At 43.0% G+C, this 14,066-nt stretch overlaps 2 protein-coding genes across 2 annotated transcripts in view; one reads left to right on the forward strand and one right to left on the reverse strand.

Annotated features, from left to right (window-relative positions):
* LATS2 (large tumor suppressor kinase 2) overlaps positions 1 to 10,001 on the reverse strand; it is a 66,054-nt gene extending 56,053 nt beyond the window's left edge. The window contains exons 1-3 of the mRNA XM_053385849.1: positions 9,940 to 10,001; positions 6,957 to 7,133; positions 3,020 to 3,130 (exon numbers count right to left, since the gene is read on the reverse strand). The gene's annotated coding sequence lies outside the window, so the exon portion shown is untranslated. The remainder of the gene's footprint in view (positions 1 to 3,019; positions 3,131 to 6,956; positions 7,134 to 9,939) is intronic.
* A 188-nt stretch (positions 10,002 to 10,189) lies between these two features.
* On the forward strand, positions 10,190 to 13,965 carry SAP18 (Sin3A associated protein 18). Its single transcript, XM_053385859.1, has 4 exons — positions 10,190 to 10,489; positions 11,773 to 11,882; positions 12,951 to 13,073; positions 13,663 to 13,965. Exons 1-4 carry the CDS (start codon positions 10,418 to 10,420, stop codon positions 13,817 to 13,819), a joined length of 462 nt encoding a protein of 153 aa, XP_053241834.1. The 5' UTR covers positions 10,190 to 10,417; the 3' UTR covers positions 13,820 to 13,965.
* Positions 13,966 to 14,066: the final 101 nt, after the last annotated feature.

The following is a 14,066-nucleotide window of genomic DNA, read 5'->3' on the forward strand; positions in this document are numbered from 1 at the left end:
TAGAAACATCACCACCTGACCCCACCCCCACTCATCTTTCCTCCCACTCCACCTCTTTCCCCCTATTCTTCCTAATGTCTCAACAAATGAAGCCGATTTGTAAAAAAAAATAATGTTACATGGAAAAAAAATACAAGAGAGAGACATTGCCCATACCTTTGTAAATCAAGAACATCTTTAATAAAAATACATTTAAAAACACACACAGGGGGAAGCTGTTTTACTACAGCAGGGATGGAGAATGTGTGACCCTCCAGATGTTTTTGGACTACAAGTCATCATCCCTGACCATCAGTTAGGCTGGCTGGGGCTGATGGGAATCCAACAACTTAGAGGGTCATAGGTTGGCCACTCCTACCCAGTCAGATAATTTATCCATCCAGCACAGCACTGTTCATTCTGATTGCCAGAGGGTCTAAAGGGTCTCTGGCAGAGGCTTTTCATTACACCTTTTAAATTAAGATGCCAGGGATTGAACCTGGGAATTTCTGCATGGAAAGTGAATACCCTTCTACTTTGCTAAAACAAATAGATTGGTTTACAGCAGCTGCAGCTCTTCCTCTTGTGATTTTTCATGGGGTGGGTCAAACAGTTCCTGATTCTCCCCATTCTAGCTCTCTTTTTTTGTCAACATATTTAGAGGGACACAGGGGAGGTCCTCCCAAATCTACAGAGACATACTTGCCAGTTGTGTAGCATTTAGAGGACCCTAGAATGTTTGATGGGGTGGGTGGTGTTTCTGCAACCTTGGGCAGAACTATACCTTGCAAAAAACAGAAGGCCCATGTCAAATTCCCTCCTGTATTACTGCAAGGTGGAATACAATTTGCGTCCTCATCACACTGAGCATTCTGCCAGTGGCACTCAGTGATGCAGGGCAGGTAGAAACACACTTAGTAATGACATCAGAACATCAAGTAAATTGAACCACACTTTACGGAGGAGGAAAACTGCCTTTTTCCAACAGCGACCCTGTTTTTCTTTCACTGTTTAGTTCCTATCCTTAGAATGAGACCTCCCGTTAAACGAGCACAACTATTTTTTTTTACCTCCTGTGATAAATTCATCCCTTAAAACAGGGGTGGAGCGCCTCATTCCTCAACCCTGGTGCGATGGGGGAACAAAGCAGATGGAGCCATACACAAAAGTGTGTGGAACAATGAATGCAAATTTTATCTTTTAACTGGTGGGCAAATTTCTACACACCCCTCTATCCTCCCTTCAAGCAAGAGTCATTATCAGTGTTCAAGGATATTCCAGCCAAGCAAAAACACTCAAGGTGGGTGAGATGGAAGGTCAGCCAGCGAGTGGGCATGGCCCGGGAAGATGCCAAGGGGCAGGCAGAGAGGTCTGGGGGGAAACATCCCCCCCCCAGGCCTGAGGTTCCCCATCCCTGTCTTAAACCTTCAAAAACTATTTTTTCACTGCATTCAGCTTGCTTCTCCCTCTCTTGTTCATTTGGGTGGAAGGCCCAATTTTAACATACACGCTTATTGATGCTGTTGTGACCATTTATATCCTGAGTGCCTTAAGAAAGGCAGTAACAGCTCTCATATAGCTGTTCTGTTCTGCACGCGTGAGACTGGAACATGCAAATAGGTTTTTATGTGCGTCACACAGTGGAAAGCGACAGCCTGTGTTTGCTCTCTAATTAAAACTCTTGAATGGCTTTATCTTGTAGAGTGTGAAAGGGAGAGGACGGGAAGCACCATAACATCCCTGTCTTGAATCCCTGCCTTAAAAGCAGCTCAATAAAGATTTTATAGAAAATCTGTTGCTAGACTATAAAAAATATAGAGAGTAGGTAGAGATGTGAAAGTCCAGAATAAGCTAGGATAATGAGGGGAGGCAGGTCCCCCTCCAATTTTTAAGGAAAAAACAACAACAACAAAAACCCACCCTGCCTGGTCTTTCACACCCCTCACCTAGTAAAAATGAAGGTCAAAGCACATGGCTGTCTCTCAGTTATAGGCCAAGTATTTCTGTGCTGTTCCCAGTTGCCCAGTGCTTGGAGGGAAGGGGGAACTGAAGAAAGAAAAATCCCCTCCCTCCCCATCCTTTACCAAACGGAGAAGAAATAAGGTTTGAAAATGAAGGTTAAAATAAGTTAAAGTATGGGTGTGATCTTGTCATGCAACATGAAGCTATTTACTACGCAAACATTTGCTCACCTGCTTTTCATCAAGAAGGGTAGGCTACATGGGAGCGATGCTGTTTGACCTGGTAGCAGGTAAGTGAGGTAAGTGAGATAAACAGAGCAAGGGAATTCATGCTCGGATCCAACGCAAATGCAACCCTCTAGAAAACATCACTGGCTTTAGCACTGTGTCCCAGATCCTGTACAGAAGTAGCATAGTCCTTGCTACAGAGGTTTGCAATCTATTCCAGGAAAGATAAATCAGGCAATAACAGGGATTACAGGTTGATGAGTGAGCAGGTGGGTGATTTGTAGATATTTTTCAGCACAGTAACTTCTTTTTTTTATTTACTGGTTTTAAGCAAAATCATAAGACCTGAAAAACTAGGAGGAAAAGTGTGGTGTAGTGGTTAAGAGCGGTAGTCTTGTAATCTGGGGAACCGGGTTCGCGTCTCCGCTCTTCCACATGCAGCTGCTGGGTGACCTTGGGCTAGTCACACTTCTTTGAAGTCTCTCAGCCCCACTCACCTCACAGAGTGTTTGTTGTGGGGGAGGAAGGGAAAGGAGAATGTTAGCCGCTTTGAGACTCCTTAAAGGGAGTGAAAGGCGGGATATCAAATCCAAACTCTTCTTCTTCTTATCTCATAGTAGTGGTAACTCTTTTTCCTTTAAAATGGCTGTGTGCCCTTGAGACCCAGTTATCACATGGTTGGGGCTGTATTTTTGGGAAACAGGAGCCACTCAGGGATTTCAGCTCAGCATCAGTTTATTATCTATGCTCTGGCAAGGCAGGGTATTCTGGCCAGAGCAGCAGCCCTTGTGTAACAGAAAGGCACTCCAAGCAAGGCACATCTGCATACAGAAAACAAAGCTTTGTTTTACCTTTGTCTGACTCATGGTTACTGATTGACCCAGGTGAGTGTGGTTGTTCCAAGACGAGATGGCACAAGATATTAATGTGCCTGAAGGGGAAAATCCAAGTGGCTGCCTCTCCTAGAGGTAAAAAGAAGTTAATAATTATAATAAATATGGCAATTTATGTTTTTTACCGGTACCGCCAAAATCTGCCACCTGCAACATGTTCAAATGTGTTTGTTACTCCTGTAGAAGTAAGTGAGAAGGAATTGAATTGCAGGGGGATAGATAAGAGTGTTCAAGGAAGTGCCAAAGGTAGCATGGCAAGTTGACATGCTTTGATTGTTTCCTGCTGGCAAGGGGCATTTTCAGAGCAGATAGTGATTCTGAGTAGTTTAAACCAAATTGGAGAAGGGTCCTTGGTTATAAAAGGGACATGGGTGGCGCTGTGGGTTAAACCACAGAGCCTAGGACTTGCCGATCAGAAGGTTGGCGGTTCGAATCCCTGCGACGGGGTGAGCTCCCATTGCTCGGTCCCTGCTCCTGCCAACCTAGCAGTTCGAAAGCACATCAAAGTGCAAGTAAATAGGCACCGCTCTGGCGGGAAGGTAAACGGCGTTTCCGTGCGCTGCTCTGGTTCGCCAGAAGCAGCTTAGTCATGCTGGCCACATGACCCGGAAGCTGTACGCCAGCTCCCTCGGCCAATAAAGCGAGATGAGCGCCGCAACCCCAGAGTCAGCCAGGACTGGACCTAATGGTCAGGGGTCCCTTTACCTTTACCTTGGTTATAGCATTTACAAGGTAGGCAGAAGGCCTCCTAAACTGGAGTACGGAGTTAAAAATGGAACCTGACAGATGTACCTAGCAGGGGTAGGGAACTGTTTGGAGACAGTGGGCGACCTTCCCTTCTGGACAACCTTCTGTGGGGGTCGAGGGGGGCACATGGGTGGGGCCAGAGACAAAATGGGTGGCACACCTAATGTAAATTTCATCTTTATACAATAGGTTGGTTTTGCAAACACTCAGATGCCTCTGTCTAGCCTCCATTCAGGCAAGAAGCATAATTCAGAGTTCAATAACACAGTCCAGGTGGGCAAAAAAAACTCAAGGAGGCTGAAAAATAGTGCCAGTGAGAGGTGTGACTTGGTTTTGAGACGTCACATTTCAACCCCTTGGCTTGTGGTTTTGCAGCACTGGCCTAGAGGATAATACAGGGAACTGGCTCTAAGAAAAGCATCACAAGTTAGGAGAGAAACATTGCTAGAGATGAAGAGAACCCCAGAAATAGTGCTCAGTTTAGTATCATACCACACAGTATCTAAGTAAGGAAGATACAGCTTGTCTATTAATGGTACACTTCCAGCTCCTCTGCCGTCTATTTCAGTAGCTCATGATGCATTTCCAAGTGAAAGGCTGTTACAGTACTGTGTTTCTTTTGCTGTGTGTGTTTTTATTCATGTTCACTTCACCACTGTTGTCTTTCACTGGCAAACAAAAATCCATAGCAGAAACTGTACAGGGAAGCAAAATGTCACAGTCCGTCTGCAGCAGAAACTCTCTTGCACTTGGAGGGGGAGGGGTGTGCCTTCGTGAGACAGGATGCAGGCAGAATGACCTCCATTCCTGAAGAGGGTGGTCCTGAAAGGTCAGGGCTCTACTTGACAGAGTGGTAATGTGAAAGGAAGCTAGCTCAAAGCACAGTTTCATAACTCTTGGTCTTGGAATGAATTCAGTCAGCTCCCAAGCATTAGTCACTCACTGATTTCTATGAAAACATTAAGGTTTGTTACAAAAACCCTCCAGCCAAATATTTACAACAGAATAATTATTTTTCTCCTGGGTTTCAGGAAAAATGGAAGCATGACTTTCAATGACTATTTTACAGGAATTAATATATGCACACATAGTCAGTGAATCTTATTATTGTGTTCTTCCTTTCCCCACGGAAATGTCACCATAAGGCAAGGAACTCCCACAATTCTTCTATGTTCTATGCACGTGCGCCTCTCGTGATGAAATAAAACCACAGCTGTGGAAAGACGATATATATTTTTCAGTGGAAGGATTTCATGACTGCATCCTTATTCTCCCATGCAGAGGTACGTGAAAGCATTAGACCAGGGGTTCCCAAATTATGGTCCACAAAGTTCATTCAGGTGGTCCAGGGCACACTTGTGGATTTGTGGTTGAAAACAGGTGACGACACCTCCATCATTCTATAGTCGTACTCCTTTTTAATGGTATCTGTATGGCTTCTTTTATTTCTTATACTGTATTACAATTTGAATTCTATTTCTTTACAAAATACAGTATAGAAAAAAAATAAAAGTGTAAAAAAATAGAGTTTAAAATACGGCATATAGCACAGGGTATCACAATCACTGCAGTGGGCAGAAATATCCTAAGTGGTCTGCCAAGACCTTCAGCAGTTTTCAATAGGACTGGGGTGTGTGTGGGAGTTTGCAAACTACTGCATTAGACAGATTTCTAAGCTCAAAGCTATGGCTGGTACCAGAGTTTAGCTTGGTTTGTTAGTTGTGGGGGCCTTCCTGACAAGAGCCAGAACTGCCACCTTAGTTCTCCTTTTAATTACCGTATTTTTCGCTCTATAACACGCACACGACCATAACACGCACGTAGTTTTTAGAGGGGGGAAATCCGTAGGCATGCCACCCGTAGGTATTTCCTCCATAACACGCACAGACATTTCCCCTTACTTTCTAGGAGGAAAAAAGTGAGTGTTATGGTGCAAAAAATACGGTAATTATCAAAATTTACATACTGTTGATTGTAATAAAGTCTCAATGTGGTTTACAATAAATATTAAAATTATCAGTAAAAACTATTGAGAACAATTAAAATTAACAGTTAATATATTAAAATGTTTTTGTGTGTATCAATAAATTGAGTTCTGAGTGATTTATATGGAAGCTTAAGAATAGAGGTGCTTCATTCAGGCTGCAATGCTAGGAGCATTTACCTGGGCGTATGCCTCACTGAACACAGTACGTCTTGTTTATGGGTAAACATACATAAGAAAGCATTGCTGTCAGTGACTTAAGGCATTTGCTGGCAGAAAGACAAGTATTCAAATAACAGTAAATACTTTAACCTCACACAACAGAAGCCTTTCTGGCTTATTACAAGTCCATTTGGGCTGTCTAAAATAAAGCAGGTCACCTAGTTAAATCAGAATGACCAGAAGACCTCACTCTGACGGCAGCAAGATGGCAAGAAATAAAAAGCTTGGCACTGGTGGGGCACTGCCCCATATGCCCTAATGAACCAGCCTCCATGGATCAAACAGATCTAGGGCTGATGCTGTCTCACCCCTGGAATGCCCAGTTTCAGGGCTTAACCCTAGTTAATGCCAGCAGCAGATCTATGCCCAAAGGATTTCACACAAGGATAGTGGGGGTCTCCATGGTGGACAAAGAGCTCTGGCAAAGCTCTTCTCCTCTACCCCTTCCCAACCTAGTTATACAGGAAAGAATTACTGTGTTATTCTAGTCTAGAATTTTATAATTCCTCATTTAAATACACCCAATGCTGCTGAATTCCGCAAGGCAGCCCCAGATACAACACATTTCAGTTATCTAACTTAGAGATTACCAGAGTATAGACAACAGAAGTTAGGCTATCCCTGGCCAGATAGGGGCGTAGTGGGCCACTTATGTAAGGCACTCTAGCTACTGAGGCCACTTGACCGTCAAAGGACAGCAATGAATTCAGAAGTACAGTGGTACCTCAGGTTACATACGCTTCAGGTTAAAGGCTCCGCTAACCCAGAAATAGTGCTTCAGGTTAAGAACTTTGCTTCAGGATGAGAACAGAAATCGGGCTCCAGTGGCGCGGCAGCAGCAGGAGGCCCCATTAGCTAAAGTGGTGCTTCAGGTTAAGAACAGACCTCCAGAACGAATTAAGTACTTAACCCGAGGTACCACTGTACCCCCAAGCTACATACTTGCTCCTTCCTGTGGGAGTGTAACCTCATCAAGAGCAGGTCACCTCCCATCCGTTCTAGTCCATGACCACCCACAAAGAGTGCTTCAGTCTTCTCCTGTCTGAGCTTCAGTTTGTTGGCTCTCATCCAGTCCATTACCAAGGAAAGACAAATGGTCCAGCACGTCCACTGCTACACCTGCAGATGTAAAGGAGATGCAGAGCTTTTATCATATCCTTTTTCAAAATGGGGGGAAATGGAACAGTACATGGAGCAACACCAAATCTATAAAAATATGCCTCGGATCCCAACTAGTCCTCTGTGTGTTCCCATTCAAGGATGGAATTTGGATCAGGCAGAGGCAACAGATTCTTTTGGCCAATCTCTTCTCCCCACCTACTGCCTTTCATGCTTCTCTGGAGGGTCCCCAAACCTTCCAGAGCAGATTTTCAAGGAGCAAAGGAGCTGGGGGGAAACCAGCAGAACATGCAATCCCTCCTTTCTGGAACAAAAAACACAGGAACATAAGAAGCTGCCTTATACTGAATCAGCCTATTTGTCCCTCAAACTCAGCACTGCTTGCAGTGACTGGCAGCATCTCTCCAGGGTTTGAGTCTCTTCCAGCTTTACCTGCAGATTGAATCTGCCCACAAGGCAGATCTTCTACCACCGTGCAGTATATTTTTCTTTCAACAGGAATGTCTCATTAGCAGAAGTCCAGGCATGGGATGTTCCCACCACCAGAGCCTTACAAGCAGTTTTGTTTTCAAAACCTTTAAAAATCATCTGTGGTATGGAATTTGTCCCCCCCCCCCATCACCACACACCGAGATGGTATTTTCAATGAGCTGTACAATGCAACCCAATGAGCTCTTTCTGAGTTAGTCATGGGCAGTTTTCAGATCCCATCAGTGTTTATGGGAAGTGGGTATTTTAGCTCCGTTGTGCTTTATTTCTTGCTCATTTACTCAGTTTCTTGTTGCATTACTGATTGTTCACCAAGACAGGGGCTGCTACAGTCCCTCTGCTGGTCTTGACCAGCCCAAACAATTTAGAAACGCTTCATAATTTACCCTTTTAGATATATACATAAAACACGCTAAGTGTATACTTAAAAATGATGCATATTATATATATATATGTACTCTCACCTGGAATTGGCTCAGCTGGAATTGACTCCAGTTTTGCCTCTTAGTAATGGGCAAAATAATGCCTTTAAGCAGAATCATAATGGGCAACACATTCAAAATGTGAACTTGCTTTTCAGCTCTCACTTCCCCCATTTTTGCAATGCAAAAAAGCTTTAGTAGGATACCTTTTTGCTCTTCTCTCTCCTGACCTGTTCAATAGTAAATTTGCAACATATTTTGAGCAAGAACATTTATTTACTACATTAACTGCTTCCTTGTCATTTGTTAAGCCTTCTACACAGATCCATGCATGTATCTTTTTTCTCCTGTTCTCTTCTCACCAACCACTTTTGTGCTCTCAGCTTACAATATTTCGAAGGAAGTTGATCAAACTGAGCATTCTTGTAAACTTGAACTTGGTTGCCAAGAATGTAAGTGATTCATGCCGTATGAGGAATTGATTTCCTGTGTCCCTACTCCACCCCCTCTTTTAAAACACACATTTACTACTATAAACAATCAACCCCCTCTCTTTTTTATTCTGAACAAAGCACATCCTTAATTGCATGACAAACAGATTCCTAAAATACTTCCGAAGAACTATTATTAGAGGAAAGAAATATTGTCACTAAAGGCCTTAGCATTAATGAGATATATATTACAATAACGTTGCGAAAGAACAAACTGGTGTTTCTTGATTACATTTCTCAGAGAAATGTAAAGTCCCAACAGCTTTTGCCAAAGCAATATGGAGACTTCTACTACCTTCCAAGAATATGAAGAACACTTTTCAGGTGTAAACATATTACACACACACACGCTCTCTCTCTTCAATTAGGAAAGAAACAGCAATAAAATAGGTTGTTTAATGCAGTGCCTTCTGAGTCTGCAACTTCCTTATGCAGCTAAGCATGGAAATATACTTCAGTGCCCTCTAGCTTATCCACAAAGTACTCCAGATCACCAACAATTGCTAGTATCAAGTAAAAGAAAATTCTCTGTAAAATGATTTGCACAGACAATGCCTCAAGGTTACCTTGCAGCTCCTGTGAAACTTAGCTAACAATGTCAAATTGAATTGCTCATAAAAGATGTACAGCACAGGCCCACTATCCAATAACAAAAGGTGCCTACCCAGATTAAGTCTTTTATAAGTTTGATTGTTGAAAAGTATGTCACACAAAACTAAAGTCATCCCACCCATGCTGTACAATATAGAATGTTTTCCTCATGCTGGGAACTCAAGGCAGACTTAAGAGTCCGCATATTCTCCTGTATTTTTTCTTTTAGTAAACATTTCATTGAGATTCTATCTATTATGCAAAAAGAAAACAAGTCCCGGAGATGGTTTTGCTTGCTGAATTGTGATACTTGGGAGTTGCTTTCTTCCTACATGTGTATGAATTTTTTTATTGGAACAGTTTTACCAGTAGTAAAAATAATGTTTACTACTTGTAAATGCAAAGAGTTAGGGAGATATTGTGAGGGCACTGAAGTGCGATCAAAGCTGGTATTTTGACGAATGGAACTTTATACGCTCATAGGCTGACACTATCCTAAGACCGACACTCTGCGCCTTATAAATCATGTACTTCTTTCGACACTCCAGATGCGTGTTTTTAGGACCCACTTCACTTCGGCAATTTTAAGTCGTTTTAAACTGTTTTTCATACCACGTTTTAACTGTTGTAACTTGCCCTGGGACGTTGGGGTGAAGACTGGGTAACAAAGAATAATTATAATGACGATGGTATATATTGGGCATGTGTACTCTTTACAGTGCATATAAAATTAAAGCTTTCAATTACTAAATGTTTTCGGTGTATAATGCACGTCCGAATAACAAAGGGGGGGTTGAACGTGTGAAACTGCACCTCCAGACAACCGTCCCCGCCAAGCCCGCGTTTCCCGCGGCAGAACGCCTCAAAAACAGCCCCCAGCCTCTCTTTTCAGTTCCCCCAACCGCAGCTCTTGCCCCGCCCCCAGCCCCGCGCGCCCCAATCTCCGCCCAGGATCTCCGCGCCTCCATAGCGGAGCGAATCCTTATTGGCCACTTCGAAGAAGCTTCGCCTCTGAAGCCCAACGTTTTGTTTCTTAGACCTCGCGAGAACTTGGGCCGCCGCCGCCGCCGCGGTTCCAAAAGCAAGCTTGACGCCCGTGGGCGCCGCCATCTTGCTTCAGCGGAGCCTGAAGAGGCGGGTAGAGAGGACGCCCGGGCTCTTGGGGTGGGGGAGAACTTGCGGCGGGGAGGAAGGTGCGGCTTGTGGGTTGGAACCGGAGCCTTGGCTGCCGCTTCTCCCCTTTCGCTTCGCTGGGTCGCTTCCACGGAGGTCGGTCCGACCAGACAGCAAGATGGCGGTGGAGTCTCGCGTTACCCAGGAGGAGATTAAGAAGGAGCCCGAGAAGCCTATCGATCGTGAGAAGGTGTGGGGAGGAGCTGGGGGAAGAGGCGGGAGGGCGCTTTCACACGTTACACGCCCGCGTTTGCAGCAGCGTGTATGCTTCACAGGGAGGGCTGGTTCACCTGTTGGGAGACTCTTCGTGATGGCCTGCTCAGACGTTCAGTGTTTAGCATTGGTGAACTAAGAGGTGCCTTTCTCTCAACCATACCGTTTACTTGTGTGTGTGTGTGTCCTATTTTATGGCTGAAGAAACGCTCGTTTAGATAAGTTGTCTAAGTGGTGTTAGAAAAAGTGGGGAGGGGTGTGTCTACACAAGCGGTCTCCTCCCCTCCCGAAAAGGCTTCCAATAGCAAACTTCAGTTTTTCCACTTTGGCTTGCTTTTATATCCATGGGATATTATATCTAATGGAAAAGGGCTAAGATGCAATAGCTTTTTTAAAAAAAAATGTAGATACAAAACAGTAATAAAAGTACATAAGGAATAAGAGTGCAGAAGAGATTCGCATGCAGAAGACAGTGTAAATAAGAAATATCAAGACATAAAACAGCAGCACTGCCTATTACACTGTAAGAGAATTGACATAAAATAACAACTCACATATTATGCAGGTGAATTGATTGGAGCATCTTTTGAGCAGTTAATTTAATTAGCTAAAGTCTCAACCTTTATTTAGCCACAGTTTTTGCTAAACTTTGTAATTACATCCTACAGTGTTTTCTAGCCCTAGCACAATTCTGTTACATGTGAAGAAAATTCCAAGTACCTCTAGATTTAAAAAAGGTTCCACTTAAGTGCCTTGAGGTTTCTTAGTCAAATGGTGTATAAAGTTTATGAAATAAATAATAACAAACGTTACAGAAAGGGCCAGCTTTTGTTATTATTTATTTCATAAAATTTATACATTGTAAAAAAAAAAAATCCCTCAAAATGGTTTATCATAGATTAAACAGATCCCTGTTCCGTTTTAATGTATATAAGGTGTTGGCTTTTGTTATCAAAAGTAAAAGAAAAAATGCAATTAAATGTTAGAAATTATTTTTTAGGAGTACTTAACAATCTCAAATTTAATCTTAGATCTTGAAATATTTTCCCCCCTTTGATAATTTTAGCTGCAAGTATTGATTAAAGGATAGTCTTTTCCCCATTACGTTAAGGACTTGGTCATAAGAAAGAGTTTAAAAGTGTTGTATAAAAATGTAGGTTGAAAACAAAACCATTCTTGTACGTGATGTAGGTTAGTTGAGTTTGTTGTCATTCATTGCTTGTTTTGCAGCAAGTGAATGGTCTCTTCTTTGCCTTACAGACCTGCCCCCTCCTTCTGAGGGTCTTCACCACCAATAATGGGCGCCATCACCGAATGGATGAGTTTGCCCGTGGAAACGTACCTTCCAGTGAACTGCAGATCTATACCTGGTGAGTGGCAGCAGTCTGAGCTGCACTTCTCCACTTGTAGCAATTTTGGTGTGGTAACTGAAGTTTGGTTGCCACACACCCGTCTACTGGACAGAGGCTGTTTTTTTCGTTGCTAGATGAAAGGCCAAACATCAACTGGTGAAGCTTTGATATGTTTGCCTCAGATATTGAAGGCCCAGAATCGCTGCCACCTCTTCTTTTAGACAGCCTGGAGTAGAGCACTTGTGGAATCCATCCAGCTCTTACTCTTTGTTTTCTGCAGTCCTTGTCACTGACAAATACAGTCATACCTCAGGTTGAATGTGCTTTGGGTTGAGCGCGGCAACCTGGAAGTAATGGAGCGCGTTACTTCTGGGTTTCGCCGCTCACGCATGTGCAAACGCTCAAAATGACGTCACGTGCATGCGCGGAAGTGGCAAAACGCGGCATGCACAGATGCGATGTTGCGTCTTACGTTCTGTTCAGGATGTGAACGGGGCTCCGGAACGGATCCCGTTCGCATCCCGAGGTACCACTGTACCAGCCAGTTGGGAGAAAAACTTCCCAGTACTGCTTTTTTCCTGTGGAACAAATACTAAGGTCTTTTGGTTGTCCTCCCATTTTTTATGGGCCATCTGTTGAATGAGAAGAGGAGGCTTGTATCTACAGCACCTTTGTGAATGCAGTGCAGCCTATTTTTTAGCCCAGAGCGCTTGCAGGGTCAGGAGGAGTGTCTCATACGGCACTTCTCATCCAGCAAATGCCCTGGTGCAAATTGGAATGTGACCGAGATGCAAAATTACAGTTATGTTTCTTGCTCCTAATGCTGTTGATTTCTGCATGAGTGTTCTGCAAATTGACAAAGAGCAGTTGAACAACAAGACACTCATTCTGGATTTTAGGTTATGGCATAGCCATAGTCGAATAGTTCTTTGTCCTATAAAAAATAAACTCAGACTAATCCTTTGTGAAATCTCTAAAATGAGATGTTCTTGATGCAGTTCACTGACCTCTTAAGAGTTTTGACTTAATATCACGATGTTAAAATCTAGGGATACTATATGACTTATAATGCTGCTTTTCTTCCAGGATGGATGCAACTCTAAAAGAACTGACAAGTTTAGTGAAAGAAGTCTACCCGGAAGCAAGGAAAAAGGGCACACATTTTAACTTTGCAATAGTCTTCACAGATCTTAAAAGGCCTGGTTACAGGTAATAGTCAATGGAATCAGTAGATGCAAATTGTAGCAAAATCTGAAAAGTTCTAATGAAATTCTTCATAGGAATTCTAATACACTGGAAATTGTGCATTATAAAACATGTACTAGTAAGTGCCCATATATGCTGTAATCTGAACACCTAGGCTGTAAATGGGAAGTTTATTATGTGATTAGGTCCCTGCCTTTCCGCAGTCTGAGGAATGCCTTCCTAGGCAGTTGCAAAAGGGCATATAAGTACAGGTAACTCACAACGTAAACACATTTAACTTGTGCACATTCAACTTTCTGTGCGTAGAATTTTTAAAAAGGGGTGTGTAAAAATAGGGTGGACATCCAGGAAAAGAAAACCTTTGGAAATTCACCCCCCCCGCCCCCATTGCACGCAGTGTGTTGACTATATGTGGTTTTGGTTTTATCCCCATGTGTGTTGGCAGTCACCTGTACTTCTATCTGCACTTTTCTAAGGGTTTCTAATTTAAAGCTACCAAACCCACTGCTGCTGATCACAGGAGACAGTACTTGACTAGGTGGAACAAAGATATGGCTCATGTTCTTATTTTGGTCTTAATTTCTTTTTACAGGGTGAAAGAGATTGGCAGTACAATGTCAGGCAGAAAGGGCACAGATGATTCCATGACTCTGCAGTCTCAGAAGTTCCAGATAGGGGATTACCTGGACATAGCAATTACTCCCCCAAATCGAGCACCACCTCAATCAGGTCGCATGAGACCTTATTAATATTTTGCTCTCTTCTAATGACCACACTACATGGTCATACAGATTACAAACGGCTTGTTTTTTTTAATGCAAAGTGAAAATACTAGAAAACCTGTTAAGCTGTAGAAATACTGAAATTATGTTACTGTATATTTTTAGAAGGGTTTTCTTTTTCTGAATAGCTGAAAACCAGACACTGCAGTGTTTCTAAAAATGTGTAATGTTTGGCTAAAACACCACAAGCAGTCTTGAGGTATTTGAAACCGTA

The sequence above is a fragment of the Podarcis raffonei genome, chromosome 4, assembly GCF_027172205.1.
Source record: "Podarcis raffonei isolate rPodRaf1 chromosome 4, rPodRaf1.pri, whole genome shotgun sequence".
Classification (NCBI taxonomy): domain Eukaryota; kingdom Metazoa; phylum Chordata; class Lepidosauria; order Squamata; family Lacertidae; genus Podarcis; species Podarcis raffonei.

What these genes read in the sequence shown, in the direction of transcription:
- SAP18 (XM_053385859.1), top strand. Translation starts at nt 10,418, where the DNA reads ATGGCGGTGGAGTCTCGCGTTACCCAGGAGGAGATTAAGAAGGAGCCC. An exon ending in AGCCTATCGATCGTGAGAAG is followed by an intron (nt 10,490 to 11,772) that starts GTGTGGGGAGGA and finishes TTTGCCTTACAG; the next exon opens with ACCTGCCCCCTCCTTCTGAG. An exon ending in CTTAAAAGGCCTGGTTACAG is followed by an intron (nt 13,074 to 13,662) that starts GTAATAGTCAAT and finishes TTCTTTTTACAG; the next exon opens with GGTGAAAGAGATTGGCAGTA.